Source organism: Gymnodraco acuticeps, unplaced genomic scaffold, assembly GCF_902827175.1.
Source record: "Gymnodraco acuticeps unplaced genomic scaffold, fGymAcu1.1, whole genome shotgun sequence".
In the NCBI taxonomy this organism is placed as follows: domain Eukaryota; kingdom Metazoa; phylum Chordata; class Actinopteri; order Perciformes; family Bathydraconidae; genus Gymnodraco; species Gymnodraco acuticeps.
In genome coordinates, this window is record NW_022990317.1 from 203,475 (window position 1) to 231,308 (window position 27,834).

Below are 27,834 nucleotides of genomic sequence, written 5' to 3' on the forward strand. Positions count from 1 at the left end.
TTCTGAGACCGTTTTAATTGCAGTTTTTTCAGCGGGATGAAGTTCATGATTTGATCGTATGCCGCTGGAATAAGTTAAACAAAAATGAATAGTCCGCTTGCATTCTCTTCGACCCTCTGCTGGATTTGTTTTAACTTTCGGATCATGAAAGCAATGGTGGAATGTAACTAAGTACATTCTCTCAAGTACTGTACTTAAGTACACAATTGAGGGATTGTACTTTACTTGAGTATGTTCACATTACTCTAAACTTTTAGTCCACTACATATTGTGGGCAAATGTTGTACTTTTTAGACAGATTGAATTACTTGTTGATTTGCAGAATTTGATTATTAATACAAAATATATATCAGAAAATACATATGTTATAGGGTAGGCTACATGCCACGGTAGTATATAAAGTAATTAAAACAAACCCTACTTTTACCAAGTCCAAAATTAAGGTGATGAACACATATATTCATCAATATCTTTTTATAAAATGATGAAAAAAAATGTGTGCTTAAATAGACCATTCTGCATAATGCATAATTGTATTTTTGGTATAAAGTACATTTTGTTATCAATACTGTTTTACTTTTACTTAAGTACAATTTATAATGGGACTTTTACTTGTAACTGTTTTTACACTGTAGTATTGTTACATTAAGTAAATATCTGTGTAATGAGTACATACTTGATAAGGTGTCTGGATGGTGGAAAACAATCTGCTTCACTCCCTGGTGCTGACTCATTCAAAATATGATGTCGAACACTATGAATCGTCTTGTTGATGCAGTATATACCAGTTTTATTCCATTAAGGATTTTTGGAGGACACTATAGGGCAGAAACTGCCAGAATATAATAAGAAATAATTTAGACACACACATAAAATGGAAATGGATAAATACAAGGATAAATACAGGAACAAATGATTTCAACAAAATGTGGACATACTGTATTATTTGCTCTTTTGCTCCTTGATCAGTTTTTAATATTGCAGGGACAACAAGTATATTGTATGTATCTCTCTCTTTATGGTCATACCACCATTGAAGATGCTAAACTGGTCAAAGAAAGTCTCTATGAGTATGTTTCAGTAAAAGGACAGATGGACAAAAACTCCACTGAGAAAAAAGGTGTATGCAAATGAGAGGATTCTTTTGAGAACCTCCAAGTAGGAGAAATATACTCCTTTTGTCATCAAATTGCAGGAAATTGGGTTTAGAAAAGATCGGCCTGCCTTCTCTCACAGGCCTGCTGATTTCCACGTGGAGATAATTTACAATCCAAACACGTCCAGGACTCTCCCCCTCCGTCGCCACAACAGTGCCAGAATTGTAATATGTTTTACTCAGTGGGGGGAAGGATTGCATGAAGGAGGCTTGAAAACAGTCCTCAGTTACTTTGGGATTTCAAGGGGTCTTGATCCCAATTTGCTCATCAGAACCTTGGTATCAAAAGGGTTAAAAAAAACAAAACAAGTCTTTGCAGGAGAAGATCACATGGATAGCTTTTTTGTCTCTCTGTCTTACTCTTATATCACACCGACGTCTCTTATCTTTGAAATGATCCAGCGGGTGATCTCATTTAATTAATATATATATATATAAAGACTGGATGGAAAGTGAAGGGTAGGCTAAGCCTTGCTAGTCTTTTTTGAATGAAAACAGACTGAACCAATCTCCTCTAATCATTGCTGGTTAATATCCTTTGGTATGTGGCTGTTATAGTGTATAGTAGGGATGCACCGAATATTCGGCCACCGAAAATTATCGGCCGAAAATGGTTAAAAAGGCCCTTTCGGCTTTCGAATATCACCGAATGTCAGAACAGGCTTACGTTGGTAACCTAACGTGTTGTTGTGATGACGTAATAAAGACGCGGCGACCATGCTCGCGGCTGGCTCACAGGGGGGGAACATTGACCTTTGTCATCGAGATTGCCCTGAGCCTTTAACAAATCGTATTAAATAATCTGATGACAGAACTGTAAACAGAATAGCTGCAATTTTAACAAACTAAATAACTCAGTTACCTCTAATCATTAACCCATGTTTGTATAATGTAGTTAACTCCGTGTAGCTGCTAGCATACATAACACCTGACGTGGAAACGTTACTCCTGGATGGGGCTACAGAGCTGCTAGAAAGACGGTCGAACCCGGTACATTCCTCCGTCTGCATGCGGTGCACTTTTGCTAAATGTTTAGACAAATTGCTCGTGCTTACATGCTAAACTCTTATTGCACTTATGGTAACAAGTATTCTCCACATCGAGACGGGTAAAGTTTAACCACACCTCGGAGCGCGTTCTCTCCGCCATCTCCGCAGTGTGCTCCGCTGCATGTAGCAGCTGCGTGTGTGTAAACTGCCCCGCCCCCTCGCACACAGACGGGGGAGAGAGATCTCGTCTGATCGAAAAATACATCATAGACGCATTTGTTGTCTTTGCATATTAGAAACGAGTTGGCGACACTAAGACTGCGATATAATGTTTTTTTAGCAATAATATATGACATATAAATGTACCGTATGCATTCAAAAGTGCTGAATAAATGTTTTATGGACCCATAATAGTGATTATTATTTAAAGGAGACCTATCATGCTATATTTAAATGATATAGTGTATGACCATACCTATATAAGGTATATTTATACATTTTATTTTTCAAAATACCAAACAGATCATTTTTTAGCCATGCCTCGTTTCGCTCATTTTCGCTCTTTTCCAAGCCTGTCTTTGAAAATTCTGAGCAGCAGCTGACCACGCCCCCCTGCAGAAGAGCGGGGCATGAGTCGGTGAGAGTCACGTTAACATGCTTGCTGTGATTACGAGTGTGGAATAAACATGTCATCTCAGAGCAATGCATGTGTTCAAGCGTATTATCAATTTGATCCAGAGACTGACCCTGAAGCAGCGGAGGTTTTGGTGGAGGTGCAAAGATCTCGGTTGCAGCAGGACGTTTCTGAATGGTAAGTTGACAAGCTGTTGTTCCTATTTATTTTACTCTGTTACGATGATTGCTACTTATACCGTTCATATTTTGGCTAATTAGCAAGAATGCTATGTGTACAGTTTATAACTTAGAGCTTGTAACGCAAAAACAGCGATACATATATATATTTATAAAGGGAGACATTCATATTTTCAGCATATATACAATGGCCTCATTGCGTTTATTAATAGTTTACAGCCCTTTTCTTCCAACATCGTGCAACAACCGTTGGAAAGTTCAATAACTTAGGGTGATAAAAAGTATAACTCCAACAACACCTCAGTTGTCAGCAGTGTGTGTAGTTTCATGTGTTTTTAAAAGCTCAGTTATTGACTTCTTTCTACAGGTGTACATGTGCAAATTGCGCCACGATGCCTTCTGAACCGGAGAATGTGTGCTGCATAGAGATACCACAGGTAACATTTTTGATAGCTTCACTAAGTTGTCTGTTTAGAGAATGCATTTTTAACATGTCATTCAATATGTTTATCACACTAGGTGTCAAGACGGATGCAGGAACTTGAGGACTCTGTAACCTGTATGGTGGACCATCCTGGATTGGAGCCTGTGTGCCTGAATGTGTTCTCCCTGCAGAATGCATTGAATATTTACAGAGCTGAACATGGTGGACTACAGTTGAGGCAAATAGAGCAGTGAGTGGTTTGTTTCTTTTGACTGAAATTGTAAAACGAATGCTAATATTGTTCATGGAAATAAATACTGGTGTATATGGCTTTATGCAATCTTTCATTGTACATGTACTATTATATATATATATATATATATATTATTACACAGCAATGGCATAACACACCCATGTGTACGACAAAAAAAGTCCACACACAACCTTATGCTTTTGAAATCAGAATATTCTTTACCCATCCAAACATGAATAATCACGACACATTTGATATCAACTCGGAACTTTATTGTCAAAATCAACGGTTCTATGAACCCATAAAAAAAAATTAAATGTACTTGTATTTTGTATAAATTACACTAAATATATTTTTTAATGATTTCAGGCGTCACAGGTATCTAGCCTACAGAAGCTTTGTGAGCTGGTGCTGGGGCTTCCTTGGACGCAGGATCAGAGTGGTGATTCCGGCCTGCGTTGTCCTCAAGGAGGCAGGAGTTTCCTGATCCGCAAAATGTCGATGTTGGGTTCAGACAGCAGCCAAATTGAACCGTGTAGCATACCCGGCGATGACCTCGTCCCTGTCAGGTCGCTCATAATGGTGCAGGGTCCACAAAGACTTGGTCGAAGATGAGGTCCATCAAGTTGGCCACGTAGCCTGTGCAATGTTAAAAAAAAAGCACAACAAAAAATGTGGTTTAGATTAGTATATGCATGTAAAAAACTGAAAGTTCTTTCTAATTTTATATTTGTAAATAGTTGTATAATAAATATTTTAAACACTTACGGAATGTGGGGTCAGTCTTTACTGGTTTTGCTCTGCATTCTCCCTTCCTGGCCTTTGGGAACTGCAGTTTATACAGAGGGTTTCCAGTGGATGTTGGCTTGTGCACGCTCAGCGTTTTCATTGTAGTGCAGGGCTGCCAGGTACAGTCTTTCATTTCCGCCATGATAAAAAAAAATGTAAATAATAGCAAAGGATGTACAAATTGTCACTAATTAGTAAGTATGTGAGGTGCTGGCCTGTAAAGAAGAAAACATAGTTAGAACAAAATCATCTCAATTTAGTATTCAGGATGAGAAAATACTATTTGGATAAATATAGTCTGAAATCCCAAAAGATGGGGCTTAAAACTCTCTATTTAGCAAAGCTCTTTGCTTAGCCTTTTCCAATCTGAGTTAGTTTTGAACCGTAACGTGCATGCTGTGTTTCTGACTCAATACAGATGATATGTTGGAGAGGGGCTGAGCTCAGTAGACTGACTGTAATGAGTGCTAGCCACTAATTAGCCTGTTGCTAGGTAAGGCCTTGTCAACAACAACATACCAACGGGGCTTTAGCTCCGTTTTACTCGTGGTGTGTGTCCCCCCCTCGCATACATACACACAGTGTTGTATCCTCACACACCCCCATTTATATTCATGTGCGCAAACAATTAAACACACAAAAGCTTTTACATATAACGCTGCAAAAAACGGCATGTCTCATTAGCGTAGCGTAGCTTAGCTTACAGATCGATGATATCTGATCGTTCTTACAGACTACAATCACAAAAGCTTTTACATATAACGCTGCAAAAAACGGCACTTACCTACAGAAGATTACGTTTGTTATTATAACTTACTCAATATGATTTTAGAGGATACAAAATACTAATAAATAGGAGAATAAATACTTGTGTTATCGGCTAGGGCGTGGCTTTACAGCCTTCACACAGATCGCCATTACGGCAGTATGACTGAACATGTTAGCAAATGCCTGATAATTAAATAAAAGACAAACAAAGACTGCGGAGCGTACAATATAAAATGTTATAAAAACATATAAACACCTAACCGATTACTATTTGGGTTTGAGGCGACATTGATACGGCGAAGCTACATGCTACATGCTACATACTACAAGCTAGAGATAGCTTTATCAGGAAAAACACCGCTAAATAAAAACTTACAGCTTCATAATTGGATGTGTCCTCACTGGCCTGCTCCCGGATGGTTGGTATTGATCCCGGGTTTAGCATTAGCTTGGAGGCATATCCGTGTTGGACTTGAGAGAAGTTCATAAACACCTCCCGGATGGTTGGTATTGATCCCGGCAATGCACGTGGCCGTGGCTCATTCCCCTGATAGGTGGAGAGTTGACCAATAAGCGGAGCACGTCTCTTTGTGACGTAGGAAAGTGTTGAAATCTGGATCCGTTTTTTTCAGATCCGTTTCAGCCACTTTTTTAGAGATTTGGCGAAGGAGGAAAATAGAGAGGGTTGTGTTTTCTGACACTTGGTGAGTTCCCTGGAACACCGGGGACATATATTCATGTATAAAAGACGTCCAAAGGTGCATTTTGCATGATAGGTCCCCTTTAAGTTAAGTTTTTCCATAATCATGTCTATTTCCATAATCAGGTAGCTGAACAACATTGGTAAAAAATGTATACATTATATATATATATATATTTCTATTAATCATTTTCGGCCTTTCGGCATTCGGTTTTCGGCCAACTGTTTCCTATTTTCGGTATCGGTTTCGGCCAAGAATTTCCCATTCGGTGCACCCCTAGTGTATAGACTTAGACAACATGAGCATCTGCAACACTGCTGCAATACATTTGACTCACTTGCAAGCTCCTGCATTTCCTCTTTGTCTTTTAATTAATTTTACATTTTGGGAGAAAATGGCAATATGTAAAATAAAACAAAAACTCAGCTTTAGTGGTTTTTAATGGCTTGACAGTAGTCTTTGTGGTAAATGGAAGCATACTGGTTGGCTACTTTCATACAGTCTTGTGTACCCTCTGAGCTACAGCAACACGTATTTATTGACACAGTTCTATCAAATTATATTCCTGCTGCCACCATAAAATATTTCACTTAATTTACTTAATACAGGATACCTAAGTATTTGTTGTTTTGCTGTGTTATTGAGCTTATCATCCAGAGAAAGAAACTAAATGTGTCCCTTTGGGTGCCTGTCTGAAATACACAAACAAGAACAAAATATAGTGTAAGTGTTACCTTTACATTGAAACATGCTATTATGATTATTCTCAAAATTCTTATTGAAGTATACGTAGTTTTTACCATAAGGGTTCCAAAAGAGGAAATGTATGTCCCTCAGGCAGGTGAATACATTTCCTTTTAATTGGATGATATGACACTTTGCACATTGAAAGATTAGGTACACATGACATCCTTTTAGATCTATAAGCAACATCTCTTCAGTTAAAACTCAGTTAAACTATGCATTATTGCTATTCATTATTTGACACAAATAACCGTAACATTTTGGATACTAAAGTACACCAAATTCACTTAATCCTCCTCTGAATGTTGCTCATATAATTAGGAGGATATGCTTCTTCTGAGACTGCAGTTGTCATTAATACAAAATACAGTGACTTGTCAGTAGCATTGTCTCTTGTACTTGATAATGAAAAATAGCAGGAACCTGGACTCTATGCGATGTGCCATGTTTGCCAATGGATCAGTTTGTAATACTAATGCTTCAGTCAAGTACTGTATCAACCACTAACTCTGCATTACAAAAGTTTAAAGAGATTTGTGCAGCTGATCAACTAGGGAGACGGTTTAATGAGTCTGGTTTCGTCTGTGTACACTGTGCAGAGTGTGTACCTGGTAATCTGTGAGTGTGCAACAAAAATAACATCTTTAATCACAACATCAGGCGTGTGTGATATTAGGTTTCATTTTTCCCTGCACACCAATTTTGCCACATAGATGTGTGCTATCAGCCAGTGATTCCTGTTGATGGCTCCGCACCATATTGGCAGGAAATACATGAAGAGAAAACTGTGAAGAGTCTTGGCTTGCGAACGAGCACTGCATTTGACTCATCGTTGATTTTGATAACGGAAGCAGAAATAGATCAAACATAATTAAAGCTCTACTTAACTTTAACCTTTGTTATCTCCCTTTGACGTCAGACTTTTTTCAAATAATAATGATTTACCGGCCTGTAACTGAGTGATGTTTGTTGAGTACACAAACTGTCACATCAGTGATTGTATTTAGCGAAATACGGTTGGATATGGAAATGGAATGTGTTGATGTGTACTCTAAAAGCACAAGAATAGAATATGAACTAACTGTCACTGTCTTTCTTTTTACAGGACGGCATGGGCAAACTAAGAATAACAGAGAAGGGCCTGAAACTGGAGGGGGCCTCTGAGTTCCTTGAACCCCTCTATGCCAAAGAAATCCAGTCCAAACCAGTAAGTCATTCACAAAAAACACACTTATGCTCTAGTTTTCATTTAACATTGACACAAATTATAATTTGATATTAAATAAAAGTTTACATGGCATAAATCATTCTAAATTGCTTGATGTGTATGTCACAACTAAGCAACACAGACTGACTAGAGTGTAACACCCGATGAATAACATTTCACAGTATGAAGTGAGAAGGTCCAATGGTTTGAAGAGATGACAGTCTAATGACTATAAGTGCGAATTGATTCTTGGAGTCAACATCTTCATAGTGGAAAAATATGTGAGAGAATCCTGTTGGGACACCAAGCTGCAAGTGATTCCACTTGCATTTACAACTTGTATTGATTCCATTAAGTGTCTAAATATTGCTCTAACAAAGCGTTAAGGTTTTTAAAGCCTCCCTAACATGCATTCTAGGGAAATAAAAGGCACTGCACTGCATGTTCTTACAGCTGACAACCATTGATCCATTTCTGGCCACATGTATGGTCAGAATACGGTGTCAGTAGAGTGAGCCAGAAGTCCAAAAGTACTTCATCAATCCCCCATGTGGGAATCTGAAGCCTTCCAAGGTCAGATGGAATATGTAGTCTGTGGAGTTTGCTGTGGGTTTGCCATTATGTCCCCCCTCAGGAAACCTCCACAGGGAGGTGGTTCTTTCAAACTGAAGGAGCAATAGTTCACATACAAGCTTGTCCCTGATGTCATAGTGTCCCAAAGGCAGAGCCAAATTACTCTGCAAAGACAAGTTATTTTAGCTTCTCTTGCCTGCAATCCTGTTTTTAAGGTCATCCTCCAAAAATTCGAACCATAAAGCTCTTACATACAGTGACTGCTAAATCAGAAGCAAAAGTAGGGTCTTTGGAAAAAAACATGGCTTTGTTAGCTTGGGTTTTTTTTTATCGAGTTAATTACTGCAATTTTAGCCTGGATTTATTCTAGCATTAATTATGGTTTTGTGAAAGAGCAGATTCCAGCAAAAGCTCAAGCCTTCCAGTCACATTTACAATCTAAATCATGCCATGTCACGCCAAGAAATGTCAGGTTATTATAATATGTTCTGTGCCATGCCATGTCAAAACAAGAGAAGATGTGTCATACTGTGTCACAAAAAGGCTTGTCTTGTAATGTGATTTCATGTCAGAACATAACAAGATATGACAAAACATCCTAACGTTTTGACAAGCACCATATGGCCCCATCAGTCAAGACAAGTTATAGGTCCCTTCGTATGTTCTGTTTACATTCTGATGTGCTTCGTGCTGCCTTTACTACAACTACAGGAGGAGTATCCAAGCTTAGAGATGTCAGAGAAATGGAGTGATGGGCACGATAAAGTGATACGCACACTCTCCCTATGTCTCTGTGCTCTGGCAGTAATAATAGCCAGGTAGTGGACGGATGGTTGATAATGAGGGAGAGTAGCATGCTTTATCTCTGCTGTCTAGGATCTTACGCAAGCTTAGAGAGAAAATGAGCGATGGAGAGCGGAGAGGAGCATAAGGGAATGAGGTAAAGCCGAGTGAGTATGGAGATGAAGATGAATAATGAGAGAGAAGAAGAAGAGCTAGTAATAGAGACAAACAAAACAGAGAGAGAGATGGACAAGGACTGAATTAGAATGAGAAAAATTAGAAGCCAGTGAGCATATTATGACAGGCGGCGACGTGCAAGAAGCGGCCAAGTCTGACACAGACTCAAACAAACACAACATATTTGCAGTGTGATATCATTACACAGTAAAATATTCATATTTAAATGAAGTCCCAATTCCGCCAAACCGTACAAGAAGCAGCTATGAATGACTGCAGGATTCTACTGCATTCATTTGGCACTGTGTTTAGACCTTTTGGTGTAAGCAAACTTATGAATAACAATTATTATCAAGATCTTCTAAATATTAAAACGGCTTATATAGCCAGGGTATTTTGCATATTGAAGAAGGCGGCAAGTTGTGTTAGTCATTGCTCATACACCGTACTGTACTTATTTATTATTTTAGTTGTTGGTGCCAGGATTTCTTCTGACAAAGAAAATAAGCCTAAATAGGTATGGAGAAACAGAAGTAAAGGAATATGAATCAAAACACAAAAGGGCAAATAAAAGAGGGTAGACAAGATACACTAACGCAGAATTAGATATCAACAGAGGAGAGAACAGAGAAGGTAATTGATGGCTAGTATGAACGTTTCAGCCGAGCAGTTAGAAGAATCTTAATACCAAGAAGCAGGTTAGAGGAAAAAAGACAGACTTACAGAACGATTAAGAAAAATAAAACATGGAAAGACCCCTGCTGTGTGTTGCAGTAATTCCTCTTCATTTTGTTGCAGTCTCCCGATACTTCCTTTCTATTTTCTATTTAGTCTTCTATTCATGCCTCTGATCTTTAGCCTTTATCTTTCTCTTAGTTTAACTTTATCACTAAATAATTGTCTTATCACTAAAGACTCAGTGGGACTATCTGTTATCAAATGATATGCAGTATGATACATTTTAATCACATCTCCTGAATACTCTTATCAATATCTCAGTTTTAACAAAGCTACCGACTAGCTGGTAAGCATAGTGGGGCATTTAGCTGTTAAAGAGACACAGAGTTCTCCTTTTAGGAGTAAGTGTAAAACCAAAGATTAATGAATCAGAGTATAATGCCAGAAAAATAAATCCTAGTGAAAGCTTATGTTTCACTATACCTGACGAAAGTTAGCTAGCAAGCAATTAAAAAGTTGATAATAAGTCAGTGTTTTGTTCTCAGCTTGTTTCTGCCACATAAGGGCAAATGGCTGCCACTGCCATTGATTGGTAGTGACAGGTATGTTGTGTTTTACTCAATAAGTGAATAGGTTTACTTTTAAAATATATGATCGGTAAATCAATTGATTAATCAACTCCACCACATATCAACTATTGCTTACAACGCCCTACAATACCTGTGTTTCCTTTAATAAAGAGAGATCAACACTAAGCCGAGAAAATATTTTGATAAGACCAAACAACATTTCTGGAAAGCCAACCTGTTGATCTCAATTTTGGTATTTTAGTTCAATTTATAAGGTTTAATTCAACCAGTGAGTTTTTATATCATCTTTGAATAACTTCTGCCTCCAAAACATATTTATATACGTATTTCCACTCAAAATCATTCTCCATGTTTTCTTTTCTCACTTATCTTGTTTTTCCCTCACTTGTATTCCTCTCTGTGTGAGAGGCCTCCTGCTGAAAGTAATATGGTCTGTTGCATAAGTAATGAAGAGAAGAGGGAAACGTTGTGAATCAGAGTCACCACACAACAACAAAACAAACACTTGTACTGTACACACGCAGCCCCAATGGACATTAGCCTCTCTGAGGAATACCAAGGGACTGAGCAGAGAAAAAAGACAGACGGAACGATGAGATGGCTGCTCTGGAACATAACACACTCAAGGTAGTGCCTGGAGCAACAACTTGTCACCTTTAAACACATTTACCGTCATTTTTTAACATTCAAGTTAGTCCAACTTCATGTGAGTTAGGTGTGTTACTTTACTACTTGGTTATTGTTAGAAAAAATATCACTCGTCACCGGCTTGATCTTCAATATCAGGATACATGTATTTATTGTCCTTGCAAGAATGGAAGTAGTCATCAAACATAGGGTTGCATGCGACAAATAGTTCCCAGAATAGTATCCTTGATATGCTATACAAGAGAGTGTTACAGTCACAAGATGCAGAATAATGATTCAAAGCAGTATTCTGTGCTTAGTTCAGATTAGCTAAGGCCTGCGTAAGCATTAGACATGACAGTCATATCTCCATAGAGGCTGAATCATCATGTTAATCGTTGTCACATAGCTATCTAATGCCTAAAACAGTGTGTCCTGGCGCTCTTCTAGGTAATCATACTTCCTGTTATGTATACTCGGCCTATGTTGACGTTATGTCAGGGTCCCTGTCGTCACTGTCCAACGCAAGGGGGGGCCCTTTAGTGTCGAGTTTCAACTATCAGGGTGTCCCATTGACTTGCATAGAGTTCCCTGAACGTTGGTAATAGACGAGTTGGGATCGCGGTGAAATGCTCTCTGCAGATCCATTCTCATAGCGTTTATCAACCTTTTTCTAACTCAATATCAAGCCACACTTATTGTGTTTACTTCTTTATTTTAATTGAATAATGTCGGACTTTTGTTGCCGTCAGTTAGGGGGAGAGTAGGGGCTCAGAAAACTGAAATCTGTATTGTTTCATCGTTTTTTCCTTCTAATTTTGTATTATTTTCTAAACCACACACTGTTATTTACTCAACAATAAGACACAATTATCCTTGTGTTTATTTATTTGTTTGATTGTATAATGTAGGACTTTTGGAAACCGTCAGGACTGAGGGTCGGAGCAGCTCATAGCAGTTGCTTAATAGAATTGTACACACGGAAGTAAGTATTCTCTCTGCTTTGCTCAAACCCTGTGATTAGTCCTCAAGCTCTGTGATTGGATGTTTGAGTGTTACGAGGGTTACGCCGAGCGTTAAACAGCACTTTGAAATGGGATGGAACCACAGCAGACGATCCAAAACTGGATTCGGATGGGTCCACCACCCCCCTCCCCCACCCCGTCCCCAGAACTACACATGCTGGCTATTGTGTGTTTTGCAACATGTTCTATGGCACGTCTCAACTGGGAATTGTGGTTTTAAAAGACGTTTTCATATTTCCCATAATAAGAAGTTGCCAGTATTAAACTGTGTATATCCCTGGAGGTTTAGGGGATAGGAAACACTCAAATTTAAAACGTATAATTAATAAATGGGTGAAAATTGCTTGTGTCCATAATGTGCAGCATTAATCTATACCCACATGCCAGCTAAGGTCAGAAGAGCTTTATTTAACAGCTGGTCTTATGTCTGTGACCCCTCCTGTTGTTAATTGATGAACCTGAAACATGCACTTGTCAAGGTTCAGAGGCACATTTTTCAAATATGGCAGTAGTCATCGATCATCTTAAGATAAGATATACTTTATTGATCCCAAGTTGGAAACATTTGCGTTACATCAGCATGTGTAACAGTTGTAAATATGCAGTGGTGTTTATTTGTAAATCATTTAGTATAATCACACAAATTCTGTGTTTTATATTTAATAATTCTGTGTTCTTTATTTATTGATTGTTCAATACCTGACAAGGCCGGAGATGAAAAACTTGGGTCGCAGGTTCCTCAACAGTGCATTACAAGACATCTATCAATATGTGTGTACCTCCACCATTAAACTGTCCTATTCTGCACATTTCTTATACTATCTACATACATCTTATTAGATTAGATTAGAATCTTTAATGACCACACAGCCAGGCTGGTGGAATTCGTGTTCAGTGCAGAGTATTACAGCTTGTTCCATACAATTCAACATACAATAAACAGACAATAAAAAGTACAACACACAGCACAGGGCAAAGACATATCATAACATAAAGTTCAAGGTGTGGTGGAATGTTATTGTTCATTGGGGTTATTTAGAGTCCATTTAGTGTCCGTATTGCAGAGGGGAAAAAGCTGTTTTTGAAGCGGGCGGTTATAAGAGTATAATACATATGTATAATATCAGTTAAATTAAGTGCTTAAACATACAGTAGTTAACATTGCAGGAATGCAATATTAGTACTTTGTCAGGCTTAATATTTATCTGTAGATACCCCCAAAGCTTTTTTCTTATTCAAAAGAAGACCTTAACCTAAAGGATTATTTAATGTTTAAATACAGCCTTATTAGTTTGTCTGTCTGTGTCTCCTATTCATATCTAATAATAAAAATAATAAAATTCAATAACGTACTTTAACCACTAGGTGTCCCTTTCTATCAGCTGTGCACCGTTATGGTGTAAATACAGCCTATCTACCAATTGGATCAAATATAAAAGTCAGCCGAATTAGTGTTGATACTGCAAGGAGACGTATTGTGTGACGAGAAATTGAAGATGTTGTTTAATTGCTGATATATTTATGATCCACGTCACATATTCAGTTTCGGCGTCATTTCTTTCAGTTTGTCCAGAAGTCTTCTAATCAGGGCTCTATAGATAAATAACTACAGCAGATGTGTAATATGTAATGCAGCCGAACCGTGTATTACAATGCCGTTATGTGATGACTTCCAAAGAGAAAAGCAAGAACACTCTGAATAAAGTGCTTTTTTAAAAAAAAAATGTTTTCCGATTTCATATCGCATAAACAGCATATCCCAACGTGCATTGCGGCTAAAACATCCAGGATTATGGGTAGTTCGATGTTTTAGCCTATCAAAACCTCTGAAAAAATAAATGTGTCTCTCAGAATCGAAAGGGAAAAACCTATGGGAAAAATACAAAAGCATTGTACACAATTTAAACCAATTAATGTTGTGTAATTAACAAGGATAAACTGATGTTTTTTAGTCGATGAGTACTGCAGATATCACTGTTAAATCATTTGATCATTGGTTTTATTATGAAAACTTCGAGACCGGAAATACTGTTTTCACCCCATGAGGGTTGACGCTAACTTTACATGGAAGCTGCCGCATATACACGTTCTCCTGGCGAAACCTCAAATCATCTTCGTAATATCTATCAAACTATAGATCCTACACATCCACTGGACGTGGATTCTGAAAGTACAATATACACTTCTCGCTAGAAATCGAATCAAAAAGCATAATGGCCAAACTATCCTACAATTTAGGATTTTACAGAGAGGGTTATTTGTAAATAAACGAACCTCTGTAACGTTTGCAATCAACGGGAGCACTAGAGGTCGAAAACTTTAAAATGTGATTATAGGTCGTATTAAGCGCTTGAACAAACGACCAATTTGGTCATAATAAGGGCTTGAACAATCGACCTATTTGGTCGTATGAGTTGGAGGACTTGTTGTTCCTTACAGAAGATCCATGCAATTTGTGGACAAAAAACACATAAGCTGTCGTTTGCTTGAATCAAATGATGAGAAACATTTTCAGTGAATGTTTTGCAGATACGTTATTCTATGCTCTGAGTTAGATGAATGAATGTGATAATATTGTATTTGTTTGAATAGATTGACTGATATTGCTTCTTGTCACACTGCACATTTCTACTTCCTGTACACAACCTTGTTGACTGTTATATTGATGTCCACACAGCTGAAGGTAATTAGAACTAATGAGCAAACAGCCTCCTCAACACACTGAGGCACTGCTTCCGGCCTTAAACATTGTATGGTGCTTGGTTGCATGCCAACATTTAAAATACACACGCCTCAACTTTTAAAGACCGAGTGGACTTGTCAAACCTGACACAGTGAAATTACTTTCTTTTCAAACTTTTTTCCAGATTTGCATTCAGGTCCCGACACATTGTTATTGTGATAATGTCTTCGCACATCGTGCATTTAGTGTATTTACTGTGAGAACTTCAATACGTTTTCCAAGAGCCATAATGTTATCAGTTTTATACACACAAAGCATATCCCTTCCTCGGGTGCGAGCGCAGCACAATGGTCAGGCCGTTATCTCTAATTAAGAAGTTGACTGAGGCATGAAGATTAGTCGGGCACAGAAAGAGCAGTGTGTCCAACGTGATCAGCATTACAGATGGGTGCAGGGCACTCGGGAAATACAAGTTATCAAACCGAACAGGGGGCTTAAGTCTCTGCGCACTGACAATTCTGGTGGTTTTGTTTGAGTGTAAAGTTGTACATTTGTATGCATGTGTATCTATGTATGTGTGCTATTGTACTCATTTAGTATTATAGCTGGCTCAGCCAATGTAAGCCCAACCCCCAAGTCAGCACAGCTACGTGCCAATAAGGTGATCCACCTGAAGCTGTTGACAGAAAACACAGAACAACAATCAGAACAAAACAATTAAAGACCAAGACTTACAGTCTACAGCAACTATATTAAAAGTCATCGGTTCAACAAACTCATAAGGATTTCATAAGGAGCCTGTTTTTATTGAATTGTATATTTGTTGTCTACTTCATACTGGGACAGTCCAGGTAAATACCTCATCTCCAATATTCTTGTCCCTGTATAGGACAACACAGTAAAATATTGGGGTCATTAAAGTAATCAATGTTATCCTGAAGTGGCTAGACATAGAGATCGATTGTCAAAAAGCAGTAGGGAGGAGATTTCCAGCCATTAACCGTGCTGGAAAGACAAATAATTGCCAAATCATTACCAGTATTTCTCCTAAACCATAACCATTTTGTTGTGGTTCTTTGTCTAAACTTTACAAGACCTTCACTTTAAAGGTTGCTGATGAGCAAACAGTCATATGAAATGTTCATACAATATATGTCTATGAAAGTCAAGGAGTCGGGAACAACAAACCAAAGAACAAACCTTTTGATTGTAAAGAAGTTTAATCTTCAACCTGTGATGTTTTGTTATTTTATTCTCTCCTTATCCGTCCTCATTCTCGTTCCTCCAAACTCATCAATAGTTGAATAACCATGCACGTACCACAAACTAAATAAAAAATGGTGTCTCTTTCTTTGCAGGGCCGCCCGCTGTTCCTGCAGTCATCCAGAAATGTGTCGGTCAATATTGTCAACAGCAAGAACCAGCTGCTCACACAACTTGTAACAGGTAAGAGCCAGCGTGCTTTCATGTGTTGTATTGAAGTTTTCTTTTGATATTATACATGTCTTCTTGTTTCAAAAACATCAAACCTGACAACACTGACGACATTCACTGCAACTGCCCGACATGTAAAAGTTTTGATGTGTGCCACTAAGAATTGTGTTTTAAGTTCTCATTCATTTTGACAAAATATGCATTATTGCCATTGGGAACTTTATTTTGTATTTTATAATTTATATTTTTTATATATTTTTTATATATATTTTTTATTTTTTATAATTTATATTTATAATTGTATTTTGTATAATTGTATTCTCATACCAGTTCAATATTAATACAGTCAATTAATGCAACTGACAATCAAAAACTAAATTAGTAGAAGTGGGAGGGCAGAAAGCATAACTTATAAAAGAAAAATAGCCCTCCTGCTAGTCGTCCATAAAAAAACGTCCATAAAGGAAAAAAGAAATGAGAAAAACTGCATTCTTTTATCAGCCATGTTATTTCTCACTTTTATTGTGATTGTGTGATTTTATTTTTCTCTTGGGACTCTTTGGGTAGCCCAGACTGTTGGGTCAGGAACCACTGTTCAAAAATGTGACGTTTTCAAGGATTAGCCATTAGCATGTTATATATTCTTCCTCTCTTCCTCTTTACTGTGCCAGCAGAGGCCTCAGTTGCACCACCATAAATCTGAGATTGCACTTTCTGCTTTATATTCCCCCATTTTCTGCCTGTCACACTCTAATAGAGTTGGCAGTCTTCTGTGAATGGAAATAACTTTGTGTAAGCATGCACAGGAAGTGTCTCTCACGTTTAAAAAGTGATCTGACATTTGCCTTGTGGGTTTGAGGAGGAGGAAGACGAAGTCTGTTCCGATGTTTCTCTTGGATGACAAAGCTGGGTTTGTGTACGGGGAGGAACTTCACATCCCAGATGGAGAATGACATAATCAATTGCGCGCACGTCAACCACTCACCCCCAGCACCAGTGTTTTCTGTCACCGCGTGAGACAAAGCAATTTGAGTTGGAGGGAGGTGACGACATGTTCTTGTTTGTTGTGACACCAGTTATTGTTCAGGCATCTTTAATTTGAGTATTTTTCCAGTTGCCTCCTGTCGTTCAGGTGGTGGAAATCTATTTCACCAACAGGTCACATCTGGATGAAATAGTTTCTAAACCTTTCATCACAATCAGTGAAAAATACATACTGTAATTCCGTTCGTCTCGAGATGTCTTACTTTATATTTTCCCGATATACATTTGAATGTATTTACTCAAATAATTAAAGTCTAAATTATCAAGGGATAAAATCAAAGCGGGTACACAAACCTTTATAGTGCTGTTCCAGAACAGCATGCATTTTTGTAAGAGCTAAAACTGATCATCCTTTTTCAAACAAGCTGTCAATATTCTGTTTGGCGGACTGATAGTTTAAACAGTTTGATTTGTATTAATAAAGGCTAATCTAGTGATACATTTGAATTTTTATTCTTAAAAGGATTTTAGTAATTGGCAAAGATCTAAAACATGCAAATAGCAATAGTATTTTTTTTTTTTTGGAATACACCATCTTGATCTTAGTCGTGATTCCTTTGAAATTATATCAAAAGTCACTGTGTCAACAAAACATTACAACACGTCTAGATAAACTTCTCATGGAAGGATGAACCAACAGTGAATATTATGTTACACTGAAGGTCCCTCTTAGCTGTACTTAGCATTTTACCATCTTTCAGCTCATTGTTTAGTTTTTTTACCTCAAAACTACTGTTTTTGTAAATGTTTACCTCCTTTTAATGCATGTTTCAAACTCCAGCAGGCTGCCATTCTTAACCCAACAGCTCTGATAAATCTGCTGTACATAACCTGCCTCGCACCAATCGTCCTATACAGTAGTTGTCATCAGGAGTGGTGGTGACCAAAAACAGAGCTAAAAGGAGCAAAGAGAACAACTTTATCATATAAATCAAATATATATCTGTGTTAATATATGAACATGAATGTCTGTGTTTAGACAGTTCCTCTGCTATTTGGTGGCAACAACATTTAAAATGTTAGATTAGGAAGTTGTAAGCTAGTCGGCAAGTCCTACCAGACAACTTGAATGTCTTCCACCTGGAAGCATTTTAAATGTTCAAATGCTGAGTTAATTCTCTAAAAAATCAGCTCAAGCTACAGTAGCTCCTCTTTGATGTCTCCTCTCTCTCCCTCTGTGTGTTCTGTCTAGGATCGAGTGGATTTAAAGCAAAAGGCAAATTGTTTGAAGTCAAATCCACCTCTGGGAAGCTCCTTTTCTCCGCCGACGAGCAGGAGGTGGTGGTGGGCGCCGAGAGGCTCCGAGTGATGGGTGAGTGACCAGATGACATGTATGCAAACTGACCCATTGTCAGGATCCAAAGTATGAAATTAAAACTAATGATGTTTGTGTTGTTCTGACAGAGGGCATTTTGTTTTCTTACAGACCATATTTGTTTCTTACCATGTGTGATCCTGTGACTTAGGCTCTTGTTTGGTTACATAATAATAGCATCATGGAGTTTAAGTTGCTTTTATTTGTTGAACTCACTTTTTGGAAAATAAAGAAAAGATTACATTTACTTTTGTTTAGATATAAAAGGTGCATTTTCTTATCTTAATCTTTTGCGAGTGGACGTATAATTGGATTTCGGCTCTTATTTGTTCATTGAACTCAGGGAAATTGGTTACTTTACCTATTCCAAATGGAGACATACATACTCATGTACACACACACACACACACACACACACACACACACACACACACACACACACACACACACACACACACACACACACACACACACACACACACACACACACACACTACACACTGCATCACTGTAACTGAACTGATGTGATGTATGACTTTTAAAGAAGAAGAATATAATGCTTACATGAGCACTGTAAGCAGTCAGTAGAGAGAGCAAGTGGGGGGTGGAACTGACATGTAATCATTAGACAGGAGGTAAGAAATGCAGACACTGTTCTGACTGCAGTGATGCTACTGCGACAGATGATTTTCTGTGAGAGCAAGGAGGCGTAACTGGAATAGTGAGAGGAAATGTGTTTACTTTGAAAACATGAATACAAACTCCTGCTGAAAGATCATCCTGTAGATTCACAGCAAAGTTGGATGGACTTTACTTATCTGTGGTCTGTATCACAAGACTTTTGCATGAACCCAGATGTGGTTTCATCAGGGTTCAAGTGATTCAGGATGTTGCTGCTAGGTGGAAGCAACAATGGATGCCGCTTTGTTTATTTATTTGGAAGAAAATAACTTTTCTAAGAAGCAGTTAGGTGTTTTTCTGTCTTGTATTGTTGAACATGTTTACCACTCAATGTGTAATTAGTCTAGGTGTTGTGTTGTAAATCCTCTTACACACTTTTATTCCAAAAAAGTAAACCTGGTTTATTTGTTGTCTTTGTAAACTTTTAGATGTCCATTAGAATTTAAAGAATGTAGAGTAAGTAGTGACTGACCCATCAGCCACTCAGTGACGTAGACCAATTATTATGTCATGATTTAACATGTTTTTGTCATTAGGTAGCATTCCTTCAATCTATTTTGTAGTTCTGAACACAACGCCATTGTATCTAATGTTTAATGTAAATTAAGTATATGTTGCATCTTGTCCACTAAAATTAACGTTAGTAAATGTCAATGGGGCTAGAGACCGTTGGCTGAAATAATGAAAATAATAAGTTAAATAAGTTGTTGATGGAATCATAGAAAATGTAACCTTGAAATGATATATCTGTGTTTCTCCATTTGATGCAGAACGCAGTGCTTGCAAACCAGAAAATACTTTTTTCCAGACTTTCTGCTATAAGATTTCAAGAAACCAGCTGACCATGCTGCGAGAGAACAGATTTAATCATCGCTTATTTCTAATATGATACACACTCACTTATACAGCAGGATAATTAGGATGGAATATAATAACTTGCTGTGAGGATAATTAAGATAAAAAATAAAAAGATCCGCTGAATGTTAAGCTCAAGTGAATCACTTACAGTTTTCCTCAGATTCACAGTTCATCCAAAGTTGTGTTTTACATATTTTTGCTTTCATCCCATCTCTTATTCTAATTCCTTCCTTTCATCTGTTCTACTTTAAAAAGTATTGCCTTTTCCCCGTTTCCTCTTTAACGTCACCCACCATTATACTTCCATCTGCCACCATTTACCATCACTCACCCATCCGCCCACCCGTTCATCAATCCATCCATTCAGGCTCATTAATAGATAAACAGATATTTGAAGCGTCTCCCTCTTGACTGGGCCGCACAATTTCCCTTAGTAGCTCTCATGGGTGCGCTGTATCTCTCTGCTTCTGACATTCTCTCTCTGACACACACCTTTCAGAGCCCTCTTTGTGAGCAATTACTCTTCCTCTCCCATCCTCATCTACATTCATTTACATCCTCTCCAGCCCTCACTGACTCAGAGTTCATTACCGTCACCCACCTCAGCAAAGTGCTCCTCTTAACAAAGGGAGACACAGAAGCAGGGTGGGGATGGAGGGTGGGGGGAGTCAGGGTTGTCTCATAAGGAAGGCATTTGTTTCTGACACAATATTTATCCCAAAGTCAAAACTATTGCGGTATTCATCCACTGCTGCCTTTTTAAACTAAGTATTAAAGATTAGAATCCTCAACATCCTGACACACAACATTACATTACATTACATTGCATTTAGCTCACGCTTTTATCCAAAGCGACTTACAATAAGTACATTCGACTAGGAAGACACAACCTTGAAGAAAACAGAATCATATAAGTACATCAGGTTTCATAGAGCCAAACATTTCAAGTGCTCCTCAACTGGCTTTAGGTAAGCCAGTCCTTTATTAGTATATAAGTGCTTTGTTAATAGTTCTATCGCTCGAAGTGGAGTCGAAAGAGACGAGTTTTCAGTCTGCGCCGGAAGATGTGCAAGCTATCTGCTGTCCTGATGTCAATGGGGAGCTCATTCCACCATCTTGGAGCCAGGATAGCAAACCCACGTGTTTTCGCCGATGGGAACTTGGGTCCCCCTCGCAGCGAGGGCGCAGCGAGTCGTTTGGCTGATGCAGAGCGTAGTGCACGCGCTGGGGTGTACGGTTTAACCATGTCCTGGATGTAGGAAGGGCCAGATCAATTCGCAGCACGGTAAGCAAGTACCAGTGTCTTGAAGTGGATTCTAGCAGTTACCGGAAGCCAGTGAAGGCAGCGGCGGAGCGGAGTGGTGTGGGAGAATTTAGGAAGGTTGAAGACCAGACGAGCCGCTGCATTCTGGATGAGCTGCAGAGGTCGGATGGCACATGCAGGTAGACCAGCCAGGAGGGAGTTGCAGTAGTCTAGGCGTGAGATGACGAGAGCCTGGACCAGAACCTGCATCGCTTTCTGTGTCAGCTGGGGACGTATCTTCCTGATGTTGTAAAGCGTGTATCTGCAGCAACGGGTTGTGGCAGCTATGTTTGCAGTGAAGGACAGGTTGTTATCTAGGGTCACACCCAGATTCCTTGCAGTCTGAGTCGGGGAAACAACTGAGGTGCCGATGTTGATTGTTAGGTCAAGAGTGGGACAATCTTTTCCCGGAAGGAAGAGCAGCTCAGTCTTGTCAAGGTTGAGCTTGAGGTGATGAGCAGACATCCACTGAGAGATGTCAGCTAGACAAGCAGAGATGCGTGCGACGACCTGGGTCTCTGAGCGGGGAAAGGACAGAATTAATTGGGTGTCGTCAGCGTAGCAGTGGTATGAAAAACCATGCGGGCTAATGACTGATCCGAGTGAGTTTGTGTACAGGGAGAAGAGGAGGGGACCAAGAACAGAGCCCTGAGGGACCCCTGTAGTTAATTGACAAGGGTGGGACTCAGACCCTCTCCAAGTCACCCTGTAGGTACGGTCTTTCAGATATGAGGTGAGGAGGGAAAGTGCAGAGCCTGAAACTCCAAGTTTTTGGAGAGTGTGAAGGAGGATCTGATGATTCACCGTGTCGAATGCAGCAGACAGGTCCAACAGGATGATGACAGAGGAGAGGGATGCAGTTTTGGCAGTGTGCAGTTCCTCCGTGACAGCAATGAGAGCAGTTTCTGTGGAGTGACCTGCCTTGAAACCAGACTGGTGCGGATCCAGAAGGTTACAACAAGCTTGTGTTTACCAGAGAAAACTCCTGTGATCGCTGTTGTGTGATGTTCACAGAAGAGGGTCCCCTTTGATTCCCTACTTGAAACTGGAAAAGCACTACAAAAGTTTTTAGGGATGTTGATACATTCTGTGCAGAAAAAGAGAGGCTGAAGACATGATTTTTACCAAGTTTAACAGGAGGGCAGTCTACTTTATTTATTCCAAAAGCACCATGCAAGACATTGTAATTTGTAACAGTGAAATCAGTAACTCTGCAAGGAGCTTTTGTATCTTCTGTTTTCAAAATATTCATATATACGTACATTCATATATAATGATCAGTGAAACTCGTGCAGACGTTTAGTCCAAACCAAGGTGAACATGTTAATTGTTTGTCCACCAGTGAATTGAATGAATGTTCAAACTTTACCAGCCACTCAGAACAGGTTACTGTTTTTCTTTGTTGGTGATGTAAATGTTATAGCCACTTGCATATTATGCCAGCATTTATCTTGTAAATGGTGTTGGTCTTGCACCCTTATCCTAGTGGTCTATTTGAATCTCTGCTAATTCAAGAAACTCGACAAAACATATCAAACTTATTGAGAGCTTTCAAATATAAAATTGATAATGAATTGTTCTCTGTTGAGCTGGGATTCACAATACAACATCAGTAGCACGTTTATCCCTTTTTTTCCCTCATGAATACAATCCAAGACAATCATGAAAAATCATCCATACATAACCGGAGACAGAGGTGACAGAACCAGGAAGTTAAAAACACTATTTAATCGACGGTTATTAGTTAGTTGAGGTGACATCATTGTAAAGCCCTTGGGAGCAGGTGTAGGGAGAGAGTCAGAGCAGGAACACAGAGGAAGAGAGTGCCAATGATTTGCCAATTACTGCATTCATCTCCACAGCCCTTTGATGAGGCCGCTCAGGGCTGCCAGGCTAATCAAACACCTTAGCAACCGCTGACTCGGCACAAAGAGACGGCCCTCTGAGTTTACCAAAATGTTTATTACGTGGAGCACCTAGTGTGTATTCCACTCTGAGGCCGTGATCTCTGTACCAATTACAAAACAAGACCTGCTCTCTTTTTTATCTAACAAATAGGACAAACTTCTTCAATGAAAACTCAAGTACAGGCCAAATAAAATATTGACTTTTTTTATAGTATTTGACAACATGATATGTCAAATAATTGAATTATCTTCCCAAGCATTTAGTACCAGATGGTACTTAAATGATGTTCTTAGAAACATTGTTGTGTTGGTACATGGCACATTTTTGTTACAGTGACACAGAAGATGTCATAAAAATATATCTTTAAACGGATCACACACATTTATCTGTGCATGTGATTCTTAATGTCCACCACACGTGTACCAGTGAAACAGAGGCAGTTGAAGTGAGTCTGTCCCCTCGTCCCTGTGATGTATGAAGGCACTGTGAAGGCTTATAAAGCTGCCACATGTCATTACCTAGTCATTCCTTCTTCACCAATAAAATTGATGATTATACCCTGCATATAACTTTAACTGGCCCGACTGAGGTCATTGGAAATCTATGCTGCTGCTATCATTGGCTTCATTATGGCTTGCATAGATATTACAGTCCAGTCAGACATGCTGACGGGCTCCCAGCAGACAGACAGTAAATGAGAACACAAACAGGGCGAATGGGATGATTGTCTGGGTCAAAGCACAGTAGAAATACTTTGTTATGGTTTGTTTCTGCCCATTCTGGCAGCAGTTGTGGCACAGATGAGAATTCAAAGAGCTGTAACACACCCAGGATTGGTTGATACAGTTTAGGATTAGCTAGAAAATAACTCCTCCTTGTTTCAAAATATGGTTCCATTAATGCATCTTTCAGTAAATAGCAAAACAGTTAAAATAAAATAAATAAGCATTTAGTAACATTTCAGTAAGCAAGGTCATGACACCAGCCAGTTTTTTTCAATTTATAATTTAATTTATTGTAAAATATCATACATATCATTGAATGTAATTGCTCAAGTCATTTAAATGTAAGAGTATATTTCCTTGCATTATGATATACATTTTTGTTTCAATGTGATCTCTATAATGTCATGTTTTCTAATGGAGAATACAACAACACCTACTTTTTAAATAACTGTTATACAGTCAACAATTCAACATTATTAATAAATATAGACTGCTATTTTAAACCTATCCAGAAGCAATCTTGTAAAAAAAGAAAATACCATTAACATATAATGTAAATGAACCCCTGGAGGGCAGCTGCTTGTTACAGTAGCAGTTTGCAAGTCAATAGGTCAAGTCATATATCCCCGACAGATTTTCCTGAGCTGCACTCGCTCAGACCAGCTTTGAATCAACCTCCAGTTCCAAAATAAGCACTGCTCACTCATGCGTTGTACTCATGCTGGTTTCCTCTCAAAGCTCTGGAGGAAACCACTGAGCAGCTGACTGCACTGATAAATACAGGATACAGCTTACAGCAAAGGGTGGACAAGGCCAGAGGCATTTAAACTTTTACAGGCCAAGAGCCCACAGTGAGGAACGCAAAAGTCACCTTGGTGCTCGGGATCAGAGTCATGTTAACACAAGGAGAAAGGCAGGTGGTTATTTATACAACTTTAATGAACATAAGTAGTGTAATGTGATTGCTTACTGGGCTGTGTTGGGATTAAAGTGTGTGGAAGTGTGGTTGCTGAGGTGTACTAAACTCCTGACTAACTATGTCTCATGCTACATAAATAATTGAAGTAAATGTCAATCCGTCTTCATTTGCCAGAGGTGCATGCAGAATGCAAATGTTGCAAAAACAGTCAATATGATCATTATGTTTCCTTCCAAACATATTGGCAAGTGTAAATGACTTGTATATTGATGTAATTTGAAGACACGGTTGAATTACCCAACATGTTTCTTTTGCAAATTTGTGCCGTTTGCTGGCTGAATCTTTAGATTTATAATGACGAACCCTAATAGGAAAATGTAGCCAAGGTTGGTATTTAAACCAGGGTTGTTAAAGTTGAAAGGAAGAAGACAGCACAGGAGAGAGAAAGTCAACTGGAAGAGATTTGACCTGCTCTTCCCGTGTATGAGACTGGTTATCGTCTGCTTTGATGCACTCAATACATGAGTACCACTCGACATTACACAACTCTGCCTCTTGCATAGTTTCCACAGGCAAAGCAAGGATGGTGAGGTTATTACGGATCTTTCAAATATGTAGCGTTGTACTACAGATATCTGGTATTGTAAGAAGAGAGGGGGGAAGCTCCTTGGTAAAACTCATTATTTGTGATGAATTCAGGTTCAGATTAGGCATCATGCACAACAGCAAAACACAGTTAGCTACTTCATGTTACATGTTACGAGATCAAAAACATGAACAGAAATCTATTTCAGAGAAAACATTAAGGCCTCATGTTGTTAACTACAAAACGGTATTTCAATGCTTTTGTAAAGAACCATTTTTTTGTTTAGTTTTTTCTTATCAATTTTCAAGAGATTCACATGAATAAGCAACATCTCTTGTTATTTTATATCATCTTCTCTAAATCAAGTTGTTGAAGGCTTATAGATTGAAAGCAGTTTGATCAAAACTTGAATGGCTAACTTCCCCTCAAAAGTCCAGGATGTCTTTGCCAAATCCTAGCAACAGTTCAACTCACAGGCAGTGAACCGTTGGACTGAGGTAACATCTGCATCTCCCACTCTGGTCCTTCGTAGCCCCTGAAAGTGGGATCAGAGTCAGAGCTTCAGAAAGCACATGGATGAGACACTGCCAAACTCTTTAAAAGCCTCTTTGAATAAAGAGAATAAAAACATAAAAAAATCAAGGGGCTTGGGAGAGGGTTTCACTTAAAGGTTAACAATGAATGTTTAAGTGGTGTGTTTTTATAAACTGCATTAAAGTGCGAAGAACCTCTGCTTGAACTCCCTGTCTGGATTCAGCGAAGAGCAAAGCCTCCCTTTCTAAACTTTTGTCTGAATTGTCGTTAGTGCTTTCAAACTCGGGCCTGCATCAGCCGTTTATCTGTCATACACCCACCATCCTGTTCACTGTACTTTCTCACAAAGAAAAGGAAGTTTCAGATATATATATTTAACCTTGTTCACTCTGTACTCTTCAGCCCTATATTTGACCTGTACTGTATGAAAACTAAGGCCAAGATAATAAGCTCTGGGGTTACATTTTTTAACTGTGAGAAGAAATAACGTTTGAGCTCACCTTATTAGTGTGTAGGATTCACCGCCGCTGAACATCCATTGATGGAGCCCAGAACCTAAACTCGTGCAATCATTGTGGTCACGACCTGCAGAAGTCCAATCTAACAATAGATCCCTGGGAAAAAGAGACATCATAAAACATCACTCCTTCCAGAAGACATGGAGGTAAACTTCAGGAAGTTAATTGAGAAGTTTTAAAAAGCATCACCTAACAAACAAAACTCTCTCTCGCTCTTTTCCTATACAGTTGAGCTCTTGGATAATTTTAACTGCACCTTTGACCTCAGCTTTCTCTGTCATTACTGAAACAACTCCAACCTTCAGCATCTGTGAGTGAAGCTCTCCCACGGCTTGCATCAGATTCATGATCACAGGGATCACGCCTGAAAAGGGCTCCGAGTTCAGCCGCCCTCTGACACTCTTCCTCGGCTGTTTTGTAATGAGGAAAGTCAGTTTGTGTTTTGATGTTTGCCTCCCAGTTGCCCTGAAGGAGCTGGTTTTATTCTGCCCCAGTCTTCGCCCCTTTGGACTCTCAGTAGCCTGAAGCTAACCTTGCATCAGCCTTTTTGCTCCAGGGTCACTTCGGATTTTAGGAGGCGTCGGTTGGAATATTTGCCCTCGGGAGAGTGCCTTTTCTCAAGACTGCCTGTGAGGATTTTAAATTATGTTGTTGTTCTTTTTATGCACTGGACCATTTGTCAGTGAAGCCAGACAGAAGGGTTGGGACAGACACAGAGGGTGAAACCATGCTGCAAAGATCCCAGTACCATTTTGAAGCACAGAAATCAAATTGAGCCAATTGGTTCCTATGACAAAAGAGTCTTGTGTTGCCCTAAATTGAGCAACCCAGGAGCATTGATAGCAACATGTGTTCCTGGAGACAGCTACTGAAGTTATTGTAGAGTTACCACACAAGACTTTCAGTTATTTTGCAAGGTTTTTTTATATTCACGTTTTAGTAGATTATGATAGCTTCATAACCATGAACAATGCAGTGTTTACAGGTGTTTTGTTGAGATGAAAATGGAGGTTGAATTCAAAGAAGGGT

General features: G+C 38.9%; 1 protein-coding gene across 1 annotated transcript in view; it reads left to right on the forward strand.

The window, feature by feature from the left end:
* The window catches only part of sgcd (sarcoglycan, delta (dystrophin-associated glycoprotein)), a 152,300-nt gene that overhangs the window by 63,514 nt on the left and 60,952 nt on the right, over window positions 1–27,834 (forward strand). Inside the window, exons 3-5 of the mRNA XM_034223062.1 lie at window positions 7,743–7,844; window positions 16,339–16,426; window positions 18,651–18,770. Of these exons, the coding sequence (XP_034078953.1) occupies window positions 7,743–7,844; window positions 16,339–16,426; window positions 18,651–18,770 (310 nt within the window). The remainder of the gene's footprint in view (window positions 1–7,742; window positions 7,845–16,338; window positions 16,427–18,650; window positions 18,771–27,834) is intronic.